This window comes from Coloeus monedula (assembly GCF_965178545.1).
Source record: "Coloeus monedula genome assembly, chromosome: 1".
Lineage (NCBI taxonomy): Eukaryota > Metazoa > Chordata > Aves > Passeriformes > Corvidae > Coloeus > Coloeus monedula.
In genome coordinates, this window is record NC_138781.1 from 95912429 (window position 1) to 95937654 (window position 25226).

General features: G+C 41.6%; 1 protein-coding gene across 1 annotated transcript in view; it reads left to right on the plus strand.

Annotated features, from left to right (window-relative positions):
- Positions 1–404: 404 nt before the first annotated feature.
- The window catches only part of GABBR2 (gamma-aminobutyric acid type B receptor subunit 2), a gene marked incomplete at both ends in the record, with an annotated part of 465867 nt that continues 441045 nt past the window's right edge, over positions 405–25226 (plus strand). The window contains one exon of the mRNA XM_082281997.1: positions 405–719. Coding sequence (XP_082138123.1) covers positions 405–719 — 315 coding nt within the window. The remainder of the gene's footprint in view (positions 720–25226) is intronic.

Consider the following 25226-nt stretch of genomic DNA (forward strand, 5'->3'; position numbering starts at 1 on the left):
CTCCCTGAGCGGAGAAGGGGGAGAGCTGCTGGGGAGGCAGAGGCAGGTCCCGCTCCCTTGCTGTGCCGCCGGGGAGAGCGGAGGAGGGTGGTGGGGAGCGTGTCTGTGTGTGCGTGGTGGTGGTGGTTATTTATTTATTTATTGCTCCTGGTGGTTGCAGCTGGCAGACCTGGGAAGGAGTAGGCGCCATTGCCAGAAGGATTATTGCCAGGGGAGGGGAGGGGGGGGGAAGAGAGAGGAGACCCCGAGGCTCCCGAGGAAGCGGAGACAGGCAGATCTTTTCCTCCCGCCTTGGCTTCTGCCGCCGGGGGATGCGCCCGCACTGAGAGGGGCTCGGCTCCCTTCCGCCGCTCTGCCGGTTCCCCCACCCTCAGTCCTCCTCCTCCTCCCCCCCATCCAGCAGCATGCATCCCTCTCCGCGGAGACCGGCCGCTGCCACCTCCAACCCTGCCATGCTACTGCTGCTCCTGTTCCTGGGCTGGGCGCCGCCGGGCTGGGGCTGGCCGCGGGGCAGCTCCCGGGGGGCGGCCGGGTTGCCCCCCAACGCCACCACGCCGATCTCCATCATGGGCTTGATGCCGCTCAGCCAGTCCGAGGAGGACCAGAAGAGCAGGATCGGCCGGGGAGTGCTGCCCGCCGTGCAGCTGGCCATGGATCAGATCCGCAACGAGTCCCTGCTCAACCCCTATTTCCTGGACCTGCGGCTCTACGACACGGAGGTAGGGACCGCCGCGGGCCCCGCGCCTCCGGGCGCAGGGGGAGGCGCCGCCGCCCAGTCCCGGGGCGCTGCGGGTACAGGGGCGCAAGGGCAGCGCGGACGCCCGGGCCGGGGCTGCGGCTGCCGGCGGGGCCGTGCGCGCCGCCTCCGAACCGCCTTGCCCGCCCGGCCCCGCAGGCTGCCGGCAGATGTGCAGGGACCGGCGGCGGAGGGGGAGGACGTGGAGCCGGCGGGCCGTACCCTGCCCGCCCGGCATTATCAGGAGCGGCTCCCCCGGCAGCGGGGGCTCGCCCCGCCGCCCCAGGAGCTCCTCTGCCCGGGAGTACCCTGCAGCGCGGGGGTGGGCCCGGACGGGTGCCCAGGCGGCGCGGGTGCTTAGCGGTGGCGGTGGCTGGGATCCGCTGCCCTTGGCACGCACGTACACCGGTGGGAGGAAGGCTGCCTCGCCCAACGAAGCCACGGCCGCATCCCTGTGCCAGCCGCCACCCGCTCAGCAACAGATGCACGCCGGGCGCTCCGCTCCCCCGCTCCGCCAACGGGCTCACGCTGCCAGCCCGTCTTATCCCATGCGGCGACGGGACGCGAAGGGCAGCCGTAGCTCGAGAAGGAGGCGGGGAGGCTCTCGCAGGGTTCCGCTGAGTCTCCCCCGTCCCTGCCCTCCGGCGGGAGCGGCTGAGCCCTCGCCCGGGGGTGCGTGGCGGCGGCGGCGGGGCGCGGAGGCGCTCGCTCCTCGGGAAGAACTAAATTTGCAGTCCCGGTCCGCGCAGAGCGCCTCCAGCGCGGCGGGATGCCTGCTCCCGTTGCGGAGCGCTGCGAGCGGCCGGCCGTCAGGGCTGGGACAGGGGGGAGCCCGGCTGCGCGAGAAAACACGTTCCCTTTACCTGGGAGAGATAGGCAGGGAGCGAGGAGAGGGCTTTGTCGAGTTGGTTGCCACTACCACCCGCCCACAACTGCCTTTGGTTTTTGTCACAACTTCAGTACCTGTGTGTTAGCGGAGGGTACGCGCGGGTCCGGTACCGGGGCTCCCCTGTAGATGGCAGTCGCTTCTTGTGTAATGCTGGCGGCCGGGGCTCGCTTCCAAGACAACCCCCGGTGAAGCAAGTGACTGCTGAAAACCTTCCCAGCTGTAATTTAAGGAAGCCCCTGTCTGCTCCCCTTCGGTTCTCAGGGTCCGGGGGGAACAAGCTGAGAGCAGCAGTGACAGGCTGTACTGCTTCGTGATAGTGTTTCCGTCCCTAAAATGACTAGCAAAACCTCTCCTCCCAGGGTGGCTGCTTTTAATTGACGTAAATTTGTCATAGTATTTTTTTTTAGATATCTCTGAGCAGAAATGCATGGAGGGCAATACTGCTGAAGATGTCACTTAGGAAGGAGCACGCTGCCATCCTGTCGTGTTTAGTGAACGAGACTAGATACTGACAGGGAATACAGGCAATATCAGCCTAGAGTAGCTGCTTGTTTCCTTAAAAAGATGTATCTCAGGGAACTCTGCAATCGTAATGAAAAGAATTATGGGGGATTTTCTGAATGGCATTACCTGTCTCATAAAGTGAGACGTGTGTTAGGAAAAATCACAGTTCTCCTAATCCTGTTTTCATTACATTATTCTATATTAGTTCTTCCCTTGGATTGAAGCATTACAAAAATAACATATGCATAGGAATTAGAGAAGCCTTGGCAGGATCTTCCTTCATACAGTAATATCTTAATCAATAATGTGCTGCACTTTATTGCAGTCAAAATACTGCGAAGTTCTTAATAGAGATTTTGGGTTCTGAACTAGGTCGTTATCATTAAAATATTCAGGAAAAAATACCGTGTTTCTTGTGGAATGAGTATCAGTTTCTTAAACATTGTATTTTTACTGTTTTGTACTCCAGGGACGTAAGAAATCAGGGTCATGTTGCTAGCTTGCTGTGTTGCTTTGAATGCTTTTAAGCAATTAATAAATGGATGGTTATGGAATGGTAAGTCAGGCGAACGTATATGTTTGGAGTACAGTTGGATCATTATTGTGTGCTTAATAGTGACAAGTAAATAAGTTGGTGTCCATGAAGAGCGCTAGAGTGGCTGCACCCAAACAGAATAGACCAATGTCTGGAATAGCCATTAAGTACCTAATGGCAGCACAAACTTTTTCACTCGGTTCAGACATTACCTTTTTCCTTCAGTGCACTTACGGTAAGCAGGAAGGTAGCTGGCTCATCATGCCCACTTGATTCTCAGCCTATTTTCTGAGGCCGCCAATAAATAGATATGCCTGAAGGGCCTGGATCCTTATCATTGCATAATCAGGGACCAGCGAGTAGTTCTCCCTCTAAGGGCTTCACAGGTGGTGCTTGTGACATTGTTGGCTCTTGAAAGAGAGAATGTAGAGCCTTGAACACATGGGATTTTTCAATAGCTTGAGAAATAATTGCAGTATATTTATAATACTTAGGAAATGTATGGCAGTGATTTACTAACTCATGTATTCTCCCTTGTGTCTCTCCATAATCCCCCATTGTTGCAGTCTGATCTTTGTATTGCAATTTTCCATAATGCTTTAACTAAATGCTTGTGAAAAACAATAATGAAAATAAACAGACTAGATTTTTTTATTTTTTATTTTGCATTCAGGTAGTTTTCTGTCAAGTTTGAACTGAATATTCTAGCTTGTTTGATAGTCCTGGTGTGTATAAGGAAGAATTATAATGTCCTTACTTTCTGACCAACCATCTGAAGAGCTGCAGTGGTGTGCCTTCTAAGGTCAACTGCTGTTTGTCAGCACTTGAACTCATTAACATTTGAGGACATGAGCAGCAGCTCTAGTGTTTTTCAAAGCATTTAAATTGGATTAAGCACTTAAGTACAATGTTTAGTTTATGTCTCAGTTGAGATTGTGTGAATTACATCTTTGTTATGAAATACGACCACAGGTTACATCATGTACAAAAATGTACTTCTGTTTTGGGTATTTTTGATCTTTAAATGTGCTTGAAGCGTGATCCTGATCTAGACTGGTAAAATATTTTGCTACTTCTTGGGCATGTCTTCATCTATTTGGGCATTCCTATGTAGGCTCAGTCAATGAAACAAAGCTCAAATGTAGGCATTTGCAGAACTCTGGTCTAAGTGGCTTTACTTTTTGCTGTTCATTTCAATGAGAGTGGGAGTTTCTCTCTAGATGAGGCTCCTGGGCAAAATTTCATAACCGTGTTATTTTAGAAACTCAAGAATTTATAAAGTGATCATCTCTAAAGAGTGTCATCCAAACCCCATTGAAATTAATGGCAGTAGTGCACTGATTCCAGCGGCCCTTGGACCATGTCCTAGAAGTTAAGGGTACTTCATAGTTTATGGCTTCAGATCAATAACCATGATACAATAATTTTTTTTTTTTGCCATCCCTGTGATTGTAGCTTTAGTTGGTTGAAAAAGCAAAGAAATATTTTGCAAAATAATGAAAGAAAAAACTCTACATATGCTAGAAATTGCTCAAGCTGCACATAAATCAGGAAAGATGATTTCAGCTTAAGTACCCTGACACACATCTGTTGGAGGAAAAAAACAGAATAACCCTAAAATAAAGGAATTGATCATTCTAGTAGACACTATTATCAATTTCAACAGTATTTGATTTGCATCAGGCAAAAACTGACCAGTAGCTGGAGGAATAGGCATCTTGGAAGAAGGCAAGGGAAGTTAATGGAAGTTGGATATCTGTGCTTCTAGATCTGGACATCTTCCCTCAAATATGAGCTGGATTTTCTGATTTCTTGTAGGAGCAATGCTGCAAGTGGTGTACAGACAGTATGAATTTGTTTTGAATCTAAACATGGGTAGCCAAGAAACATGTAAAGACAAGAAGTTTTTGAAGATCAATGTGAGTCTTGACAAGCTAAAAAAAAATCTTCCTGAAGTAAATGGGTAAATGATCACAAAGAGGAAAGAATATTTGTACTGGGGGGGTGAGATTATTTAATTTTCTCTAACTACAACAAATACCTTGTGGTAATCATGATATAATCTCATCTTTGTGTAATAATACACTCTAATACCTTTAAACAGCAGGTTGGCACAGAGGAGTGAGCTCTGGAAAATTCACAGGACTCCACAAAATCTGAAGGAAAACATGAGCTTATTGACATTTGATACATATTTGCCTTTTTCTATTCTTTAAGTAGAAAGTGCCTTTCCTAATTTATCTGACAAGATATTACAGTATAGGCATAGTATGTGTAGACTTTATTTTCTTCTTCTTTTTTACTAAAAAAGTGCATGTGTTTTCAGTAAAACTCTCAAAGCTTAAGAAAGGCTGTGCACCCGTCTGAGTCATTCTTACCAGCTATTCTAACTTTTAAGGGACCCTGAGTCCCCAAATAAAGATGCTTCTTCCAGAAAGTCCAGTCATGAGTGGTGTCAACAAAATCCACTCATGTCTTGTTCCTGCAAGTGGAAATAAGAGAACTATTCACTTTTGCTAAGTATGGGGAGCACATTATGGAAACAGGAGGGCAGGTTTGTGTCAGTGGTACACAATAAGGTGTCTGTCCACTGGAGTTCAGTGCTCAATAACACATGGTGGTCCTCAGAGAGGGACAAAGAGCTACTGGTTGCTGTCTGAAAAACTCCACCATAACTGTAACAGGACTGAGCAAGGGCACCCCCACCCCCAAAAGAAGTGCATGTGATGTATTGGTTAGGCCCTCTGTCTCAGGAGGCATAGATCCAAGTCCCTCTAACAGTGCCTGGAATTGCAAGAGAAGTATGGTGTACCAAAGTCAAGTGGGGTCTCTGGGAGTGAGCCCTGTCATGCTTGTGAGTGCTCTGAGCACTAAATTGTCTGGAGCCTTATTTTGATTTCAGGAGTGCTCGCAGTGGGACAGGTAAGGTGGTGTTGTGGTCATCTGAGGGTAACAGCTGAATACACAGGAGATGTGAGGGTCTGAAAGAGAGTCCAGTTTACAGCAGACAGAGGTGGTAGACATTTGTTCTTGTATTGTCAGGTGAGCATGTGTCTGGCATATGTTGAGGTGGCTGGGTAATTTCTTACCTTCAAATATTACGGAGTTCTTTCGCTGTCTGATATTTGCAGAGAGTGAGGCATTAAAATGCACTACGCTACGTGTATGGTGACGATGGCTGTCTGCTCTGCTGGTGACACTCTGCTTGGAAGGGACATACTTCTTTAAATAGTCAGTGTCTCCTTTGACTTTTGTGTAACATGACTCCGTTTACGACATTACCTCCTTTTGCTTTAGAGTTTTGTAAACTTGGAGGGAATAATCTAAAAGTTAAGTGTTTATGTTAATTCTATGCTGGCTTCTCCGCTGATGTTAAGATGTGGGTGGGGAGAGGAGAGAAATCATGTATTCACTGCACCCACTCCTCTGGGTGCGGATCCCAGACCTGCAGAATGTATATCCTCTAAATATCTCTGCAAAGAGACTAAAGCCAATTTCTGGCATATGTCTTGCAATTTCTTGTATAACTTATCCTATGCATACTGCAAAACACAGTTATAGAATCTTTTGATTCAAATGCCAAACACACTCCATCAGCATGGAAAAACCATTTTTTTTTAATAAATCTCGGAAGAAGTACCCATTTGCATTTGAAGAAAGAGGGGAAGGCCCTATCCTCTGATGTGGTTATCAAACAGAGTTAATTACTCAAGTTTGTGGAAAAGATGGGGTGTAATATCCTGGTGATAACTGTGAAGAAAATATTTGCAAGAGGAAAATGGAGAGGAAGGAGCTAGATGAGAGAGATTTAATGATGGCATGCACAAAGAAAGTTGTTGATTCACTATTTATATTGTTTTAATTAAATACATGTAACAGTTTGGAATGACATCATAAATAGCACTGAATATCAAGGCTACAAAACACCATCTTGCATTAATAATCTGAGTATGATGATACATGTGCATCTCAAGCTTTGTTCTCTGCTTTCAATTTCATTGCTTTATGGATGTTCCCATGACATAAGGCAGAAGAACAGTGCCTTTGAGCAAATTGCAGAACCTGGAAACCAAACAGGTCTTTCATGAAAACTCAAGTGGAGACCTTTGTTTTTACAGGAAATGAGATACTTTTCCTGAGGAAGGGTTGAACCATTGCATGCAGAAGTCTGGCTCAAGGAATCAAGTGGTAGAAATTAACAGAGGAAAACCCCCCATGATTCATTTCGGCTCAGGTAATTTTTGGGGTAGCTGGGGTTAGCAAAGATGTGTACTGAGATCAGTGAGCACAGTTATGACTCAGTCCTGTGGAGATGTCTGTTAATACATAGCAGCCCCAGATATCCCAGGAAGCCTATTTCAGACTCTGGGATTCCAAACTGAGATGGTACAGTGCAAATACATCACATTTTTTCAAATTTATTTTTATGCTAGGAATCTTGGAACTAAATCAGTGACAGAGCTTCAAACTTTTCAGGAGCCAGATGCACTGTTCTCTGATTTGTGGGTCTAGCTGAGCAAGAAATGAAATTTGCAGTACTTTTGTGGTTCTTGGGCTCCAGCATTAATGGACCAGTAGCCTGACTCCTGAAGCAACCTCATTCTGCTACACCATTGCTCTGACTCAAAGAAGGCAGTGTCCCTAAGAACAGGTGGAATATGTTTTCAGTCACCCTGTGTCTCCACTTGCCATGCCACTGACACTTAAGGGATGCCTCCTTTGCTAAGCAGGGATTTCTCTACTTGCAAATGCTTTTGCTGTGGGTAAGATCTGCTGGATTTGGGGATTGCTTGATACTGCATGCTGAAATGGGACATACTGGGTGGCAAACACCTTTTTTTATTTCTTTTTTACCCTCTTGTGATGGAATAGCCATGTAATCTCATTGCTAAGTCAGTGACTGATGCCCAATTTCTGTGCCATTAATTTTTCATTATCGTCAGCCTTTATTTCTGACAATTTTATCCATAGTATTTTTCAAACAAGTTTTATCAAATGTGAAGAAGAAAGCTAACAAATTAAAGACAGATATCCACCTTCTGTCTGAAAACTGTACTCACAAAGAATGAAGAATATGGGGGCTAATTCATCCAGGTTGTCCAAGCTGTTGTTACTGAGGCTTCTGAGAGATGAAGGCCCAGATAACAGACTAGCTGCTGTAAAGTGAACATCACAAGTTTGAGCAATAGGATTAGAAAACTTAGGTTTCGTACTATGGCCATGGTGCTTACCTTAAATAATTAATGAGTTCTAAGATCAGAGGACCATTAGGATTATCCACATCTTACAATACAGACCATGTGTTTCACCTGGGATTTCTGGCCTCTCTGCTGCAAACTAGAATATGTACTTCAGAAAACCTCTTGTTTTAAGGTTCCCCCAAAATCCTTATCCCTAGACAACTTTTCTCTGTGATTTGCTTGAAACCCCTTTAAAGGTCCATTGCTATTTCCAGCTTAAACGCTACTGACCCTGCAGCTGCTGATGCCATGAGAGAAGCAACTCCCATTTTTTTTACATACACTGCTCTCTCTGCCATACCTGTCCCAGGCTTGGGACATCACCAGCAAGAGAGGGGGATCAAGGCTTTCTGACTTTTATGGCTGTCTAGGGGATCCTTCCCTTGTATGAGGAACTCTGATGGATTTGATCCTGATGGAATCAAAGACTTCTTCGCTTTGGCAGATTGTCACAGACTTCATGTGGAAACCTTGCATGCTTGCTTCTTTGCAAGCTGGGTCTGCCAGACTCATGTGCTCTGTTGCTGAGGAGATGGTTCTGCAGAACCTTTTTTGAATTCTTGGCTGAACTGATTTTCTTCTTTATACCCACCTTTTTTTTGACCTATTTTGCCACAATCCCCATCAGAGGAACTTATACTCTCTGTCTGATTAAGTTATTTCCAGAATCTCATTTATTTTATTTATTAAATAATCACCACCACATATCTCTAAAAGAACCTACTCTTTGAATCTTTTATGTCATTAAAGTAGTTATGTATTCTAATTTGCCATTTACCTTGGGTAGGCCTCAGTTTCTGCTGCAGCTTCGTTGAACTACAGAATTATGTGAAGAATCATGTGCACAATAGGTGTCTAAGTAACCATTTTACGTCCAAAACCTCCAGAGACAAAGAGTAAGAGGCCCCTTTTGGGATGCTAATTAACTTCCTTTCCACTGTTTACTGCTCCTGTTTTCACAGGGAATTAAGTGTTTTTCTAGCAAGGAATAAATCTCTTGCTTTACTATTTTTACTCTATATGAAGGGGCAGTTTTTGACACACTAACACTTAGTGTGATACAAAATACAACACATAACATTTTTCAAGCATTGTCATTCAGATACACCTTCGTGAGTATCTTATCAGCAACATGTAGGTATATTTTAGTATACACATATGATATAAAAATATTAAGCTCTGTGTTTTTGTGGGGTCTTCCATATAATTTTAAAGTTCTGTAAAAGCACCTTCGGTTTTGCTTTCCATTCTCCCCTGTGAATTTGGCAAGCCCGAAGTATTAATAATTTACAGGAGGTTGACCAAGAGAGAAAGCCAACTTTCTCTTTTTTTTTTCCCCATTCACTTTCTCTCTTTCTAAAAATTACAAGCAGGACCAAATTCCATGTTGTTGCTGAGAGTCTAATCTGGAGGGATGTGCTAGTGGCAGCAAGACTGTGCAATGTAGCAAAATAAATTAAGTTGCAATAGTTGCCTGTATATAAAGTGACAAAAAAAGTTTTGCATCTTTAAACTTTGCCAAGCTCCCCTCTTCTCCTAATTTTTTGCTGTCAAGCATGCTAATAATATCAGCTACACATCATTTTTTCTTTTTTTTTTTTTTTAAGACTTTCTAGTTAGGTCCCTGAACTAAAGATTTGCTTTCCAAAAGCATGGAGTGATTTGCATTTTCTGTCAACAGCAGTGGGAATTGCTGAATGCTCAGCACTTTAGAAAGCCAGCCCACCTATGAAAATGCAACGTGCTTCTATGAGGAGGAGACCTAGAATTGCCACTTTTAATTAAGAACAAAGGCACTCATCATTACTTGCTTTAAATTTTCAAATTGCCTGGTGGAATAAAATGCTGATTTCACTCAGCCTTTGGGACAGAGATCTTTTCAGGATCCATCGCAGTATTAAATATCTTTTAAAATTAGATTATTACATCTCAAGGATCTTGTAGTTGAGAAATATGCAAGGTACGGATATTTTTAAAAACCAATCAATTAAAAAATAGTAAATTTTTTAATTAACACATATTTGGAAGTGGTGTGTTTGACCTTGGCAAAAATAACAGTTTGTATGAAGTAAACAAGAGGAGTGGCATGGTGGGAGTACTGTGTCCCTAGGGCCTTGTTACCCAAGGCAGGTCTATATGGCTGGCACAATTATGTCATGGGTGGGTATCAGGAGTTGTTATCTCAATGTCAGCAGAAGCCCTTACTGTAGTTACAGCAGCAAACATCTTTTTTAACAGATTGAGCAAAAGTTATTTCATGAAAAGGGGATAGTTTACTGAAGGGTAGAAAGTGTGTTTTCCTTAACCACTCAAAAGTTTGGTATTATTAGAAATAATTTTTTCATCCACTATAGAACAAGTTACCAATTAAGCCACCTCTGAACATTAAACTTGATAGACTGAATTGCTGCTTTTGTGTTGTTTTTTTTTTTTTCTCAGCTTTTTATGTGTTCTTGTGTCTTTCTTCTCAATCTTTCGCAGTTTGTCATCTTCATTCTCAAAGTGCTGCCACTAGAATTTGATCTATTACTTCAGGAATAATCTCACCATTGCTGTATATACTTGTAATTTTATCTCTTTTCTTCAAGCCTCCTGTTCAGAATGGAGGAAATTAATTTGATCTTTGTGCTGCACTGCTAGGAAAGAGGAAAAGGAGGCAGAGAGGAGATTTTCAGGCTACACATGAGGAGTGAGACAGTAGGGTTTGAGGCAAAAATAAATTTTCATTTGCTTTCTCAAAATGAATCTCTCTAACTACAAGCAAATCTAGTCAGACTTGGTAGTGATACCTTTGGTCTTAAAATCAAGTCAAACATGGTTAGAAGGGAAAAAGGGATTTTACCTTGGTATCTATTTGAAGGATCCTTAGGTGCACTACATCCAGGTCAAATGCACCTCAATGCCCACCACAATGCACACCACAATGCACACCCCCAAAAGATCTGGTATAACATTATAGGTCTTACTAATTAGCATATCTATCAAAAATTCCCCAATGAGAGGCTTGAATGAGCCCCCCTCCCCAAGGAGCCTTCCCCTGGATGTTTCTATCTGAGTTTACAGAATGTGTTCTGCAGAGGACCTTGGGGTCTCGGGAACACTGACCCCTACCTACGAAGCTTCTAAAATGTTTAGTCTCCTAGCTTGACAAACAAGTCCAAGAATGTAGGCAAAAAGCACTGAGAATACAGAAGTTGTAAAGAGGTATAAAAGGGATTTAAAAGAAAAGGCAAAAATTCATCATGACATCAGTAGGACAGGTGGACATAGATAGCCTGGTCACTTGGATGGTGTTATGGGACGTAAATAATTTTAGCTGAATAGCAGCTACTTAAAAAGCTGGGACATGTTACAGCAGATAGTAGTGTCTTGATAGTGAAGCTGCTCTTGGCAATAGGTAGAGACTTGGTGTCAATGTCACAAGAGGAGTTGCCATCCACAGTAAATGTATTGGTTTCCAATACATTACCAAAGTTTCCTAGGATGTGAGAGTGCTCTGTACTCTAATTACACTGAGCAATTGAGCAACAAGAGCAGAGGCACATGGGATGAGAAAGGGTGAATGATAACCTGCTTTGAAAAAACTAACATGTGAAGCTGGGATTAGAACATCCTATAAATGTTAATGTGTGTTACTCAAGGGGGAGGAAGCTGTGTGTGGGAGGCGTGAGGTGACATATAGCTTAAATATATAGCCAGCCTTTAACACAGTTAATACAGTCTATAATCAACCTCTTACATGAACTAATAACTGTTTAAGTGATTTACAGTTCAGAAATACTGATCAGGGGATTGAGAACTGAATTTAAAATGCTATAAAACCAGAGGATAATGTGGCAAGGCGGACAACACCGAAAAGATCTCTCCTTTGGAAAGTATTGGCTATGGACGACACATTTATGCCAGGTGTTTGGGGTTTTTTCTATTTTTAATTTCTCAGGACTGTGCTTCTACGAGGGACCACAATTTCCTCCTACAGTTTCCCTCATTCAGAGAGGAATTATTACTCAGTTTGTGTGGAACTCACAAAGGAGATGCCAACAGTGAGTCATCTGGTCACCAGCTCTGTCCTAAGGCTTTCAGCTAAATCTTGCAAAAGCTTCCTTAATGTACTGAACAACAGTACCTTTGATAAAGCTCCCCAAAACAGTGTGGAAGTGTTTAAAGTCAAATGGCCTTCTGACACTGAAAACAAATTTCAAAGTTAGTTCTATTTCAAATGCTTCACATTTGAGAAATGGATGTAAGACGCAGTGAGTTCATCTATCATCTTAAAATTTCATCATTGTTATGTTTTAGTAGTAAATTTTGAGGATATTGGGCAAACTCACTTGAGAGACTACCTTCAAATGTGCGACAGGGGCTTAGTAATATGCTTTTGTACGTATTAAGCCTCAGCAGATGCTATCCTGAAAACGAAGCTGATACCTGTATGATCAACCATGAGCATGGCAAATATGGCTATTTTATTCATCAAAATGAAAACACACAGGCTTTTTTTGATGCAAGTTTTACAGGATTAATTAGCAATAAAAATACTATATAAGAAACAATTGTCCGGTTAGATAGCTAAATGTTTCTGTCAGAAAGCAGATTTTCAGGACACAAGCAACCGGAGGCTGCTCCTGTTCATAATCTTGTTTGCTCCTTTGCCAGGCATGGGTTAAATGCAGCAATGCTGAGGGCACACAGAAGTAGCACCAGAAGAGAAGAAGACTGGTCTAGTTTGAAGCTGATCATGTATAGAATAAGGGGATGCTCCCTTAAATGTGTGTCCATCCATATGGTGCTGAAACTGATTTCATAGCCTCTGATAGGCCATTGCCCTCTCATGAATTTAAAGACACTGGCTGAGCAACAGGGGTTCAGTGAGGTGTGGTGGCAGATCTGTGTCTTTTTGAACACTGAAGGGGATATTAGATAGTCAAACCACATTTTTTCTGTTATCTACCTGTAAGCCAAAGCTATGACTCAACGGAGCGCCATGTACCCACTTAGCTGGTAGGAAGATTTAGGCATAGGAGGAGCAGTTCAGAGCACCTCAGCTGCTCAGGTTTGGTAGCATGAATGCCTGCTTTCCTCTCCTCTTCATTAGTGTAGTCAATACTGAAATAATGCTGGTAAGGAAGGCTGGCCCAAGGACTATTCACCAACAAAATCCTGTTTAAGCCTCTAAGAAAGGTATTAAATGGGATTTACGCAACATCTTGGCCTATACTGGCCCTCTGCTCAGGGAAGAATTTAATCTCAAGTTTAAAAAAAAAAATAAAAATATGTTTTCAGTAATCACATTATAGAATCATAAGACTTAGGAATGGAAAATACCTATTAAGTCATTGCATTAAATTGTTGCTATGCAGACTGTGCTATGAGAGTGTGCTTCCTACTCAGTGTTGTGCCCGGACAATGTGTTAAATTTCTCAGTCTAGGAAATGTCCATAATAAATTTTGACCTTCCTGCATTTGATTTGTCCATAGCCTTGCACAGGAAGAAAACCAGTATCTCCTTCCCCACACGAAGGGCTCCACGCATCCTTGCTGCTTTCTGACTATGGGCAATGGTGATGAAGGAAAGCATGGGTTATGCAAGGTTTTTTCACTACCCTAAGCAAGGGTATTTCTTTTTCACTCTGTGTTTGTGTATAAGAATGCATTGGGCTCTTTTCTTGTCTGTCCAGTTGCACAGGTATCTTGGCAGAAGAGTCACTGTAGACAGATAGTGATGAATTGAGTGTATCTCCTGCTTGGAGCTGTTTGCTGGGCTCAAGGTAGACATTATTTGCTTATTTATTCATTATTATTTTGCTCTTTTTACTTTTATTTTTCTATTTACTTCCATGTCCTCATGTCATGCAACATATAGATTGTAATTATAAATTAGAATATTTATAACTAGAATTTATTTGGAGATTTTCTGTAAAAACTTCTTAGTTACATGTCAGTTTCAGAATAATTTGTTGACCTGGAACACCATGTTTTTAAAATTAAAATTAGACAAGCCACTCTTACCTTCTGCAGCAAACTAGTAGTTTCTTTTTTTTTTTAAATGTCAGCCATTCACAAAATAAATTGCCAAGCTCTGAACATATAATTTCAAATTTGATTTATACCAAATTAACCTTCTGCTTATGAGCCCTTCCATTTTTTTTCCTTTCAGATTATTGAGTCATGAAAACCTTTGAGGTTTCAGGTTTCCATCCCAGCTTGGCACAGGGAATTCTTTTGAAACCTTGAGTTTCCACAAGATGGTGAAGCACTTTGCTATTCAGCTGCATATATAATGAGACTTGCTGAAAATCAGAGTTTTTTTCTACTCAAAGAAGCAAGCATCTCCCAGATGTCCTTCCTCTCCCTGCCCCTGGGCTTGGCCCCTGTGTTTCCTTCCCTTGCCTACCACAGCATTCCAGTAGGTGTGGGAGGCTTCCTGTGGATGGGGAGAGCTTGAATGGAGGAAAGGGGTCACCCACGCGGCTGCCTCGAGAACAGTGGCATTGCTGCTGTGAAAGGGGCAGGGAAGGAGGTGCTTGTCTGAGGGGTGAGGCAGGCTGCAAGTCCTGGGGAGCAGAGGTGCAGGTTCTTCTCTGGTGTGGTGATCCTGTGTATAATCCCTTCTCACCCTGGTGAGTTTTGATTAGCAGCAGGGAAGATTTTCTCCAGCGTTACTATTTTCTCTGCATTTCTGCATGTACAGCATCCGTTCAATTTCGTAGCCTGGCATATGACTTGGGAAACTGCAAATAGTGTGCTGAAATTACTTAGCTAGCTACAACAGTATGTGAAATGCCTGTCAAAAGCTAAGTGACTGTACATGGGAGGAGCAGACCTGAATGCTGAATTTTCTCACAACTACCACTGATTTTAAGGAAAGCATGGGGTTTCTGACAACAAGCAGAACCAGGAAAAGGATGTACAGCTTTAGGCTGATGCAGCTTTTGCACTAGAAGTATATAAGATATTATCAATATGCAAAAACTTCATATTCTCTGTTTGATGTGTATGAAGCCAATAGAAAATATGTTTGTGCAAGATAAAACAAACTGAAGCAATCTTCTGACCCAATGGCATACAGGTTGCTGTACGCAACTCAAATGACTTCAGTATGCAACCACTTTGATCAACCCCTAGAATATCTATTTTCAAAGGAATCATATGAGTTTGTGTATTGATTTGTCACCTGTGGTTGAATATTTCTCCTACAGAATGTTTAAAATGACACATGTTTAAAATTAGACTTGGCAGGGCAATTTGCCTAGAGATTATTCTTGTGAAGTATTGATTCACAGCACTGCTGTGAGCTGGATTACTGTCCAAACTGGAAAAGCCAGTCGTTGAGAGGTCTTTATCCTTTAATAACAATTAGCTGCTTTCTTAGAGGGGCACAGCCGACTGAAGCAAAGGAAAGCTGCAAAATGTCGGGCAACCAGGGAAACTAAGGCCTTCTCTTCAGGGATGTGGACTGCTGGGGAAGAGAAAGAAAAAGAAGAAAAGCACCAAAAAAGATGGTTTTCTGGAGCTGGAAACTAGACACACTGATGCTGTTTGTGTTACTAATAATTAGGTGCTCTGAGGAACTGAATCGGACGCGCCTCTCTCTTCTCGGGCTTTTACCCACCAGCTGCCTGATTGATCAGAAAAACCTAACGGCAGATGTGTTGCCCGCGGTCCATTTAGCCTTGAAACATTTATACAAGCATAAATGGATGTTGAAGAACTATGAACTCCAGATATCATTCCATGATACACAGGTAAATGGACGTAGGTGTAGAGCTGTGCATTGTTTGAGCCCCCTCTGTGAGCACAATTCAGAATGCTTGTGACTGAATCCCTTCCCAGCAAACCCTGCTCTGCTGAAGTACAGCAAATGTGGCTGTCCAGAAAAGTTTGGGCTCTTGGGTGGATGCCTGACTGTGATGTGATTCTTGCAGTGCAATTGTGTCCTCCTGGTGCTAGAAGCAGGAATAACGAGTGTGGAAATTTGGGGGGTTTGCAAGCACCTATGGCTCTTGAAGAGTGTATGAGGTTCCCAGAAAGTGATCCCCAAATCCATGGCTGGAAGAGTCACTCTGTTCTTCTGCACTGTCTTCTGCATCTTGCTCTTCCAGCTTTCCACAGTAACAGCTTTATAGATCATTGCCTTTCTCTTCCTGCTTCTGCATGAGCAGGAGAGAAGCCTGTGCTGTGCTGTCAGAGCAGGGTGGTGGTGCCAGTTTAAGGAAAAATTAAAGGCTGATATGAGAGGTGAGGGTATATAAAGAATATTGATAAAATGGGGATATAAAGAGTATAGTGATTATATCTGTTTTTGTAATTGTTTCAAAGTTGAGAGAGGCTTCTTTTAGAATTGAGATATCTCTTCACCTTCCATACATAAATTAAGGAAATCTGTTTCTAAAACAGGTCTTTTAGTCTGGCCAAAATAATTGCAAAAAAATTAAGAGGAGGAACTCATATATCAGGGGGATCTGGGACTGTAAACATATTCTTAAGGAGATTGTCACTGATACGAATTTCTGTTTCCTGCATCAGAGGCAGATGCCCTCAGACTCATACACACTTGCAGGCTCCCTATGGTGCTTAATATTTTGAAGTTGCAAAGTAGTGTGTCTCAACATATTTGCTTATCTATAACTCTTTAAACATGGAATGTACTGTTATGATGAAGTTATTAAAATTTGACATTATTGCACCAATAACAGTTGTGCTGTATTATATAATGGGAAGAAGGTATGATACGTCTTCCTTCGAAACTCTAGAATATTAGCCAAGGGAGAAATTAGAATGTAATTTTAATAGTGTATTTGGTTCATAAGCACTTATGTATAATTTTTGAAGTGCTTAACATGTAACAAACATGATCCCATATGCTATAAAATTACTTGAGGATTGCTTCTGTGTTTAATAATGGAACACAAATGTATCAACTGCATGTACTCATTAAGAAAATATCTGTCTTGTAAATTACTTTTAATACAATTATTTATTGTTTTATTTATTTGTCTGTATGTTCCTATAGATATGCAGTCCTGCAAAATGTGTATTTCTTAGTTTCTCATGTAAAAAGAGTAACATTTCAGTTACATTTCAGCTTAAATAAGTGAAAAGTGTGGATGTGAGTTTAAGTGGACAGCAATTAAAACCTACTGGTATTTGCTCAGATTCAGTGTTTCGTTTGGGCTGTGGGCAGTTTTGTGGAGGTGGAGGTTTATTTGCTAATTGTGTTTACGTAGTTTCCAGTTCTAGGAGCAACTCCAAAATATTTTTCCCCACATAAATATTCAGTGGATTTGAATTGCAGAACTTCAGCTCTGTCGCACTGACCTCTCAATTTGAATTGAAATATTGAAGTGATCTATAATTATCTTTTTGAAATAACCTCTGGAAAAAGACATATCATGGTGACTTGTAAGAGATTAACAAAATGAGGATCCCTATGATTTCTGATTTTTCTTCCTGGTTCTGAGAGTAGAGTACACACTCTTGAGTTTTAAGTACTGATTACAGACAAGCTACAGAGTTCCTTGTATTTAATTGTTTCTTAGGGACAGTATGGATGCAGGAGAGCTGATTTTTTTAATGTTGTGAGCCTAGATTTGCCATATGTGACCTTATACAACCTTTGAATTAGCTTCCTTTGAAGTAGAAAATATGGATACTTGTCTCTTTGGACGCAAGATCTGTCATGAGGGGGACAGATAATTGACTTTTTGGCATAGTACACTAGGAAGAGAGAAAAGTTACATCGAAAAGTACTTGTGTTGCTTCTGCTGAAATAAAAAAAATGGAAAGAAATCATGGGTCCCAATAGATGATGATGCACAGGGCTTGAAAACAGTGTTGTAGCTGCATTCATGAGCAAAGGGAGCAGAGCTGTGCTCTGCCATGAGCCCCTGAAGTTTTGAACCCACATTATCTGCTGCCCATGTGGGAGCACTGTCCTTTCACAAGGTAGGATGTTTTGTGCAGGGTGTTCAGTCTTTGGCTTTGCTACTGTTTTATTTCAACTAATTAAGCTGTCACTACTCCAGAACGTGAGTGGTAACTGTGAGACGGGGGAGCACGCTTGCAAGAGCTGTCTGAGTTCTTTGTATTAAATGAAGCTACTTCACCTGGAGCCTTTGGTAAACTTTCTTCAGCATACTTTATAACCTGGTGGCTTTGGCACTGAGCTGAGAATGGCATGCTTTCGTTGACTGATGTCTCTCAGATCACCCATGATTAAACCTGCATTTCCTAATTACTGTGTTGTCAATTCCTTTTAAGTGGGACTCCCTTGAAAACTCCTGATGTAGCACTTTCACGTTAAAAAAATGCTTAAATATTCACTAAGAATGAAAAGCAAGCAAATGAAAGTGATCTTGTAGTTCGGTAAATGGCTGCTTATCCATCAAACGGTACATCTATGTCTGCAATGTTTATTTATTTATACCAGAAGGACAGTGTTAACAGGACTGATGTATCTCTCTATTCCAGCCACCCCAAGCAGTGGCAGCTTGGGGAGGTGTGTTTCCCTGCCTCTAACTGAGGAAGGACTGAACCTGGTTTGTATAGAGAGCACAGATCCTTGAAATGTTGGACAAAGGATGTGGAAAGGCAGAAAAGCTGCCTTCTGCAGATTTGTGAATCCAGCCATGGAGCAGCTTTTTTGTGCAGTAGGGGAAATTATGCCCTTGAGATTTTCACCCATGGGGGTGGGCAGCCAGGTATAATTGAGCTGTCTGGGTATCACTTTATTTCTGTCTTTCACCGTATGGCTGACATCTGGAGTCTCTCCTTCTACGCTGTCCTCAGGGTGATCAGGCTGGTGGATTCTTACAGGCTTAAGCAAACCTAAAAATAGTTTTACTGTTGTGTAAAGAACAATTATGTTGGTTCTTCAAAGTTATTTTTCTTTTCTTACCTAGTTTTTTGAGTTAGTATCCAGTTAAAGGGATGTGAAGCCCGGGCTTTATGAGCAATGGCATTAACAAGGAAGGTTTGCGTTCTGTAATTAGGGCATGGCCTGAGCAAACGAATAGACTTTACCACTGGGATTTTCTGAGTAGTGCTGATTTGCACTCAGATTGCTAGTTGACACTTGACTGAGTCTATCCTAATGTGTATCATTTTTGACAGGAATGCTACAACATGTCCCAGTCTAACTTAAAAGCTGCTTGTCTTTTCTTTGTTAGTAAACTGATTCTTTTGTAATGGAATGACATAGTAACATGGTAGCTGTGTGTCAGCTCATTTAAAGGCATATTTTTCCATTCTTATTAAAAAAAATGCAAAAAGTAAAACCCCAAGCCCCCTAAAACCCAGCAGTGGAACAGTCACAGAAAGTGACGTTGGTAAGCAAATTATTTCTAAACTGAAAATGTCAAGGCATGCTGGTTTTCTTATCCTACCTAAATAAGAAAAAAAATCTGCTTCAGGCTTAAGATGCAATAAACTGAATCATTACAGTGGTTTTAGATTGTAAGTGTACATTAATTACTTAAAAGTGTAGACATTTTGCAATGACGTTAGGATACATCACCAGTATTATTCCATAAACAAGACAAAATAACTACTGGTTTTTGTGTGTGCAACTCGTTGCATACAATGTGTAACTTCACCTTGTACATTCCTGCATTCTGGGATGCTTTATGAATCAGTTTGCCAAGACAGGCATGACAAAAGCATCCCGTTTTGTAGACTTGACAGTTTGAAAACTTCTGTAGATTGGTGTCCTAGGAAGTTATTAAAAGACCATGTACTTGTGTGCTGATTTGAGACAAATTTGGAGGAAAATATCCTCTGATAGAAGGCAGGTTACAACCACCCCTCCCCCACCAGGTTTGGGAAAAAAAAATTTTCCTCAGAGGAAAGTGAAATAGATAAAAAACCTATTTGTTTAACAAATACACAGGAAAAGGATAATAATGCTGTATAATAAAACCTCTCACTGTGGAGGGAAAACCTGGGAATATTTCAGAGTCCTTCTGTAGGTGTGGTCTCTCTCCTCCTCCTTGGAGCTGGGTCAGTGTGGGCCCACCTCCAGGGCCTTGGTGGAAAATTCTCCCAATGTGTTCTGATGTTGAAACAGTCCAGAAGAGAAGAAGGGAAAAACCCGAAGTCCCAGGAAAACAAAGTTCAACTCTTCATCTCCCTCCAGAGAAAAGGAGCTGAAAGCTGGCTGAAAAGCAAGAAGGGTGCTTCCTCTGCTCTTGCTACTGTAGAAGCATGCAGAGAGGGATAGTAGTGATCTTGGAGCACAAAACTGCTTTTGAAAAGCTCGCTCAGTGTTTTTCTCTTCCCCCCTCTTGGGCTCAGTTTAAAGGCACAGAAATTAATTTCTGGGCATAGAGCGGCGATAGGGGATACACATCATAAAGTCACCCCAAGACAACATGGTAAGCCAGTTCTTGACATCTAAAATTCACATGAACAAGGTATTCAATTTGCCTCTCAGGGAATGCAGTTTCTCAGTACAGTATTGTAGGCATAAAAATTGTGAACAATAAAATACTTGTCAAAATGCTAATTTTAGCTTTCCTAAACTGTCATATCACTACCCCTATTATTGGAACCCTCTAACTGAAAACAGGAAGAAAAGTGTTTTGTTGCCTATATTTTTCAACCCAAAAAAGTCTTAATTATGATTCCTGGCGATATCGCTTTGTTTTCCAAATCATATACTTAAAAAAAATATTATTATAAGCTTGGCTAAATTCCTTATAAACAGTTCTTTTGAACTGTCATGAAAGGTATCCAGTTTCATTTTTATTCTAATGTTTCACTTTCCAGTGCATCAGGGGTTCAGAGTTGTACAAAGGGTGCACAGTCGCCCTATGTTAACCCTGTCTAAATGTTATTTGAGATATTTCTCATATAGCAGAAAGGAATGTAGCTTTTCTTAACTTTTGGCCCCAAAAGACTCAGTCTTTATCCGCTGATGCAATTCTATCTTCTTAGTGTCACCTTTCATTTATTTCAGGCCTTTGAAACTGCTGTGTTTAATGCACCTTACTCATACGAGTGCTGCACATGCAGACATCTGGTGTGAGAAAAATTATTTGGGCCTGGCATTTTTGTTTTCCTGCTACTGCTTCTGAGCCGTAAGGAATTTGAGCAGAGGAGTTAGTTGATGAATCCAATGAGGGCTGACAGTGCAGGAGCGGGGTTTGGCGCTGTGAAGCCGGGGATGTTCCCAGGTATGTCCAGGGCAGAAGGGCTCCAGGCTTCAGCTAACCTGGGTTTGGAAATGTGGGCTGGGGATATCTCCCTTCAGCTAGTGTGCCAGGGTTCTTGTTCCATCAAGGAGTAGGCCCTTCTATGTGGAAAAATCCATCTAACCTATTTTAGGTGACTATTTTTAAGATAAAAAGAATTGTATACTAGAGAAAGCCTATTTTTTTTGTGAAGTATAAAGGGAGCCTCAGCTGAGTAGTGTAGATGCAGATGTCTCCTATGTGGAGGTCTGTATTACATCAGCTGGAGACTACCCTGGTGTCTGGGGGAATTTTAATGTAAACCCCTGTAGTAACAATGCATTTCCATCACCTCTGATCCTCTGTGGGTTTCAGCAGATGGTCCAGAGAGCTCACTTCCCACCACCCGCACTTCATCTTTATTGGTTACAAAATATTCTTCTTTGGTCTCTCATGTCTAGCCAGAAAAGCCTGGAAACCAGGTCAGCAGTGCCCTGTGGTGTGTTGGGACGCAGGGTGGTGGCTGCACAGTGGCCAGGAGTGCAGACCAGGAAGCTCTTCCGTGCTGACCCTGTGGACATCCAGGCTGTCCCTCACCTGAGCTGAGGTTGGGCTTCTGCTGCTGTGTGCTGTGGGGCTGTGCCTGGGGAGGGCCTCACCAATTAAAGCTTTTTCATAGGTGAAATGTTAGATGCTGGGAAACATGTCCTGCTCTCTGGTCTTGCTTTTAGCTCCTGTATAAAGAGAAAATTGTGAGGAGAACTATTCATGTGGAGCACAATTTCTTTCAAAATCACAAGCACTGTGAAACCACATTACTATCACCACACCTTAATTTCAAAAATCAAGGAAGGATAGTTTAGATAGTCTTGACATAATTTTTGAAATTGCATGCAGTTGTATATTCCTTTCGAAATTAGTTTCAATTGTGATGGCAGTGTTTTTCTCTATATTCCACATTAAAATGAAAATAAAAGAATCAAAATTTGAATTATTGTTTTTATTAAGATTAAACATTCACATCAATGAAAAATTAATTCTTTTCAGAATTCTCTTTCAAGGAGAAATCCAATGTTCAGGATTTTCTGCTCCTAATAACATGAAAACCACTTGCAAAACTTCATAGATCACTTGATCCTGTTCTGCACCTCCCGCTCATATTTCCTCAGGAATGTTTTCCTTCTGTGAAATTCTACACATACGTGTTTTGTGATCTTTGTTGTGAAAGTTTCATAAAACGCCTCTTTTTGAATTTGAAAATAAAAAGGAAGATCCATCAGAACCAACAAATTCTGGAAACGTTAATGCATTTAAGTATGCTTTGTTTAGGGTAAATTCAAGGTTTTAAGATGTATTATGTTTGAATGGATCCTAGTCTCTGGTGAATACTGTTGCTTTTGGAGCAATTTGCTTGATTTTGATTTGCCATGTGGGCATTTAAAGAAATACCACCAGTGACATCTCTACTCTGCTGTCATTCTCAGACACATCTTGCAATTTCCTTAGCTTTCACTGTAAAGCAGTGATAAAACAATGCAGGGGCCTTGTGAAGGCAAAGAATTAAAAAGGCCACAAAGCCTGTTGTTAAATTCTGGATCACTTGTAGCTAGGCTAAAGTGTAGCAGCCTCACAAACTGCTCCGAGAATGGTGACCTGCTGGACAACTGGTACAGAAGTAAACCAGGGCTTGTTTCAAAGTAGGAGGTGGCAAGACCACTTGATTGATTTGAGTAGTTCCACTGAAGGATTAGACATTTCAGCTTTGCATCATAATTAAACTTTGTCAATTTTTTTTGCATAGGCAATCTTTTAAACTAAAAGTGTCTTTTACTTTCAGGTACTATCTATTCACTTTTCTGATACCAACTGATATCATACCGGTAGAAACATTTTCTTGCTCGATGGAGATGCATGGTAAATATTTGAAACATAGAGAAGTAATCTGGAATTTTTTTTAAAAAAGGAGTATAGCACTGTTCTCTGAGGGTGTTCACACCCTATTTTTCTAGTTATTCTCCAGACCTTCCATGTCCTTCACAGTCAAAGTACTCAGTCCTGCTGCCCATTTCCTCCATTTGCAGCTCTTATCCTCACTTTCCACGGATGGGGTCTTTTTCCTCTCAGTTAGCATATGCTCTGTCTTGGCTCACATCACTGTTGCTCCAGAGCTCCTTTCTCCTGCCATGACCACTGACTCTGGGTGCTCTGTGATTTCTCATCTGCCCACAGTAAGGAGAGAGGCAGGGATCCAAGAGAAAGGAGTCATCAACAGGAGGACGGTGAAATGTTGTGAAGAGAAAGTAGGCGTTTCACAGGGTTTTAAAATGAGAAGGATCAGGAAAAATGTCACCCCAGTGTCTTATGAGCAACTTCCAAGCACAGGAATCCTTCAGGAGTGCATGGCTTAGTACCAGCTAAACCACAAGAAATTTAGAGACACAAATAGGATCAGAGTGCTGTATTTAAAGAAGTGAGGTTTAAAGCTGTAGTGAGGGATATTAACTCCAGAGGTATTTAGCAACAGGAAGAAGAGAGAAATTAATTTTTATTCACATTTTTGTTAGGAATTGGCTTCTTGTTGCTGAGTGGATCCAGTTTTGCTATGGTACTTTACCAAGTGTATTTCATAGATTTCAGGCTGGAATGGAAGATTTTCTGAAAACTATGTTAAATGCATCATTTAAGGGAAATAATGAGGTTTTTGTGATTATTTTCTCAGCTTTGTGATTAAATTACCTCCAAATAAATTTTTGTTTATTTTTATTATGAAGGCAGGGGCACTGAACTGCAATTACTATTTTGTTCCAAATGATGTCCCAATTCTGAAAAAAACCCTAATAGAAATAAGAATTCCTTCATACATAAGAAAACTCACATGAAGATCTAACAGACAGCTGGAATTGGTTTATAATATTTACGTGATACCTATTAAGTTATTTGTGTAGGTACTTGTATAACAATGGGAAAAATACTCTTGATCCAATTCTCTTTTACACAAAGGACTGTTCTACTGAAATTGACAAGGTAAAGGTGCTTTAAAAAGATCTGATCTTTAAGTCTACATAGACAGAAACCACAGCCACAGCCAAAATAATTGACTTCAGTGTAAGTTTCTATCCCCAAAATCTGAAAGCCAGTATCAATAAAATAATACATATAACTTGTGGGATGGGTAGAAATGCAATGGGAAGGTATAAAAGTCAGAGAGTTGTTTCTCTTAACTTTGGTGTGCTGGTAGCTGCAATCAAAGTGGTGCTATAATACAGATATGCTTTAAAGCCAAGTGTCATGCCAAGTTTTATCTCTGGGACTAAGATCCAGTTTTTAAGAAGTGATACAAAGAACTTTCTATATGGTAAATCATGGGAGGAACTGGTAGACATACCAGAAAGCCTCCCCTTTGTAGCATGACCTACACACCAAACAGCAGAGAAAACCAGATGACTGAAATGCAAAAGAAAACGTGTTGGCCTTGAAAGGGATACTCGCATGTAGGTATTGGTACATCAGCAATGTTTTTAACCTTGGCAGTGAGCGTCATGGTGGTAGAAGTCTTAGGAGATGCTTATAACAAGAGTTTCTAGTTCTTCTTGCCTAGTTTTTGTTGTTACTGTTGGCTGTCCTAACTGGGTCAAAAACCTAGCAGTAGATTAATTCACAAAATATGGTAATCTTGACTTCATTAGCCTTTCATGGACCAGTTACTGTATCCATCAAGAGATTCCTACAGCAGGTTCACCAGTCTCCCTCAGAACTGTAATTTATCTTTTTGAAAGATGTGCAATTTTTATTCAGAGTTATCCAAGGGTGAAGAGAATTTACTGCATTTTTTTGCAAAGCTGTACCAATAGGCAATCTCACATGTTATTTCTGATTAAACTTTGCTGATTTTGTATTTCAGTTGTAATGTATAATGGTTTCTGTTAGATTTACGATCACACTGTGATCTCTGTATATTGATTGTGGATCATGTTCATCTCACCACTTTCTATTGGCTGTGATAAACAGAGAAAATGCTTTTATTTTCTTGCTGCAAGGCAGGATTTTCGTGAGTTACACCATTCATCAAATTAGCTTTCTGGAGAGAGAACAGAGGAATATCACCATTCTCCATTCCCCAACTTGACTCCTACTTTAACCTCACATTCTAGAA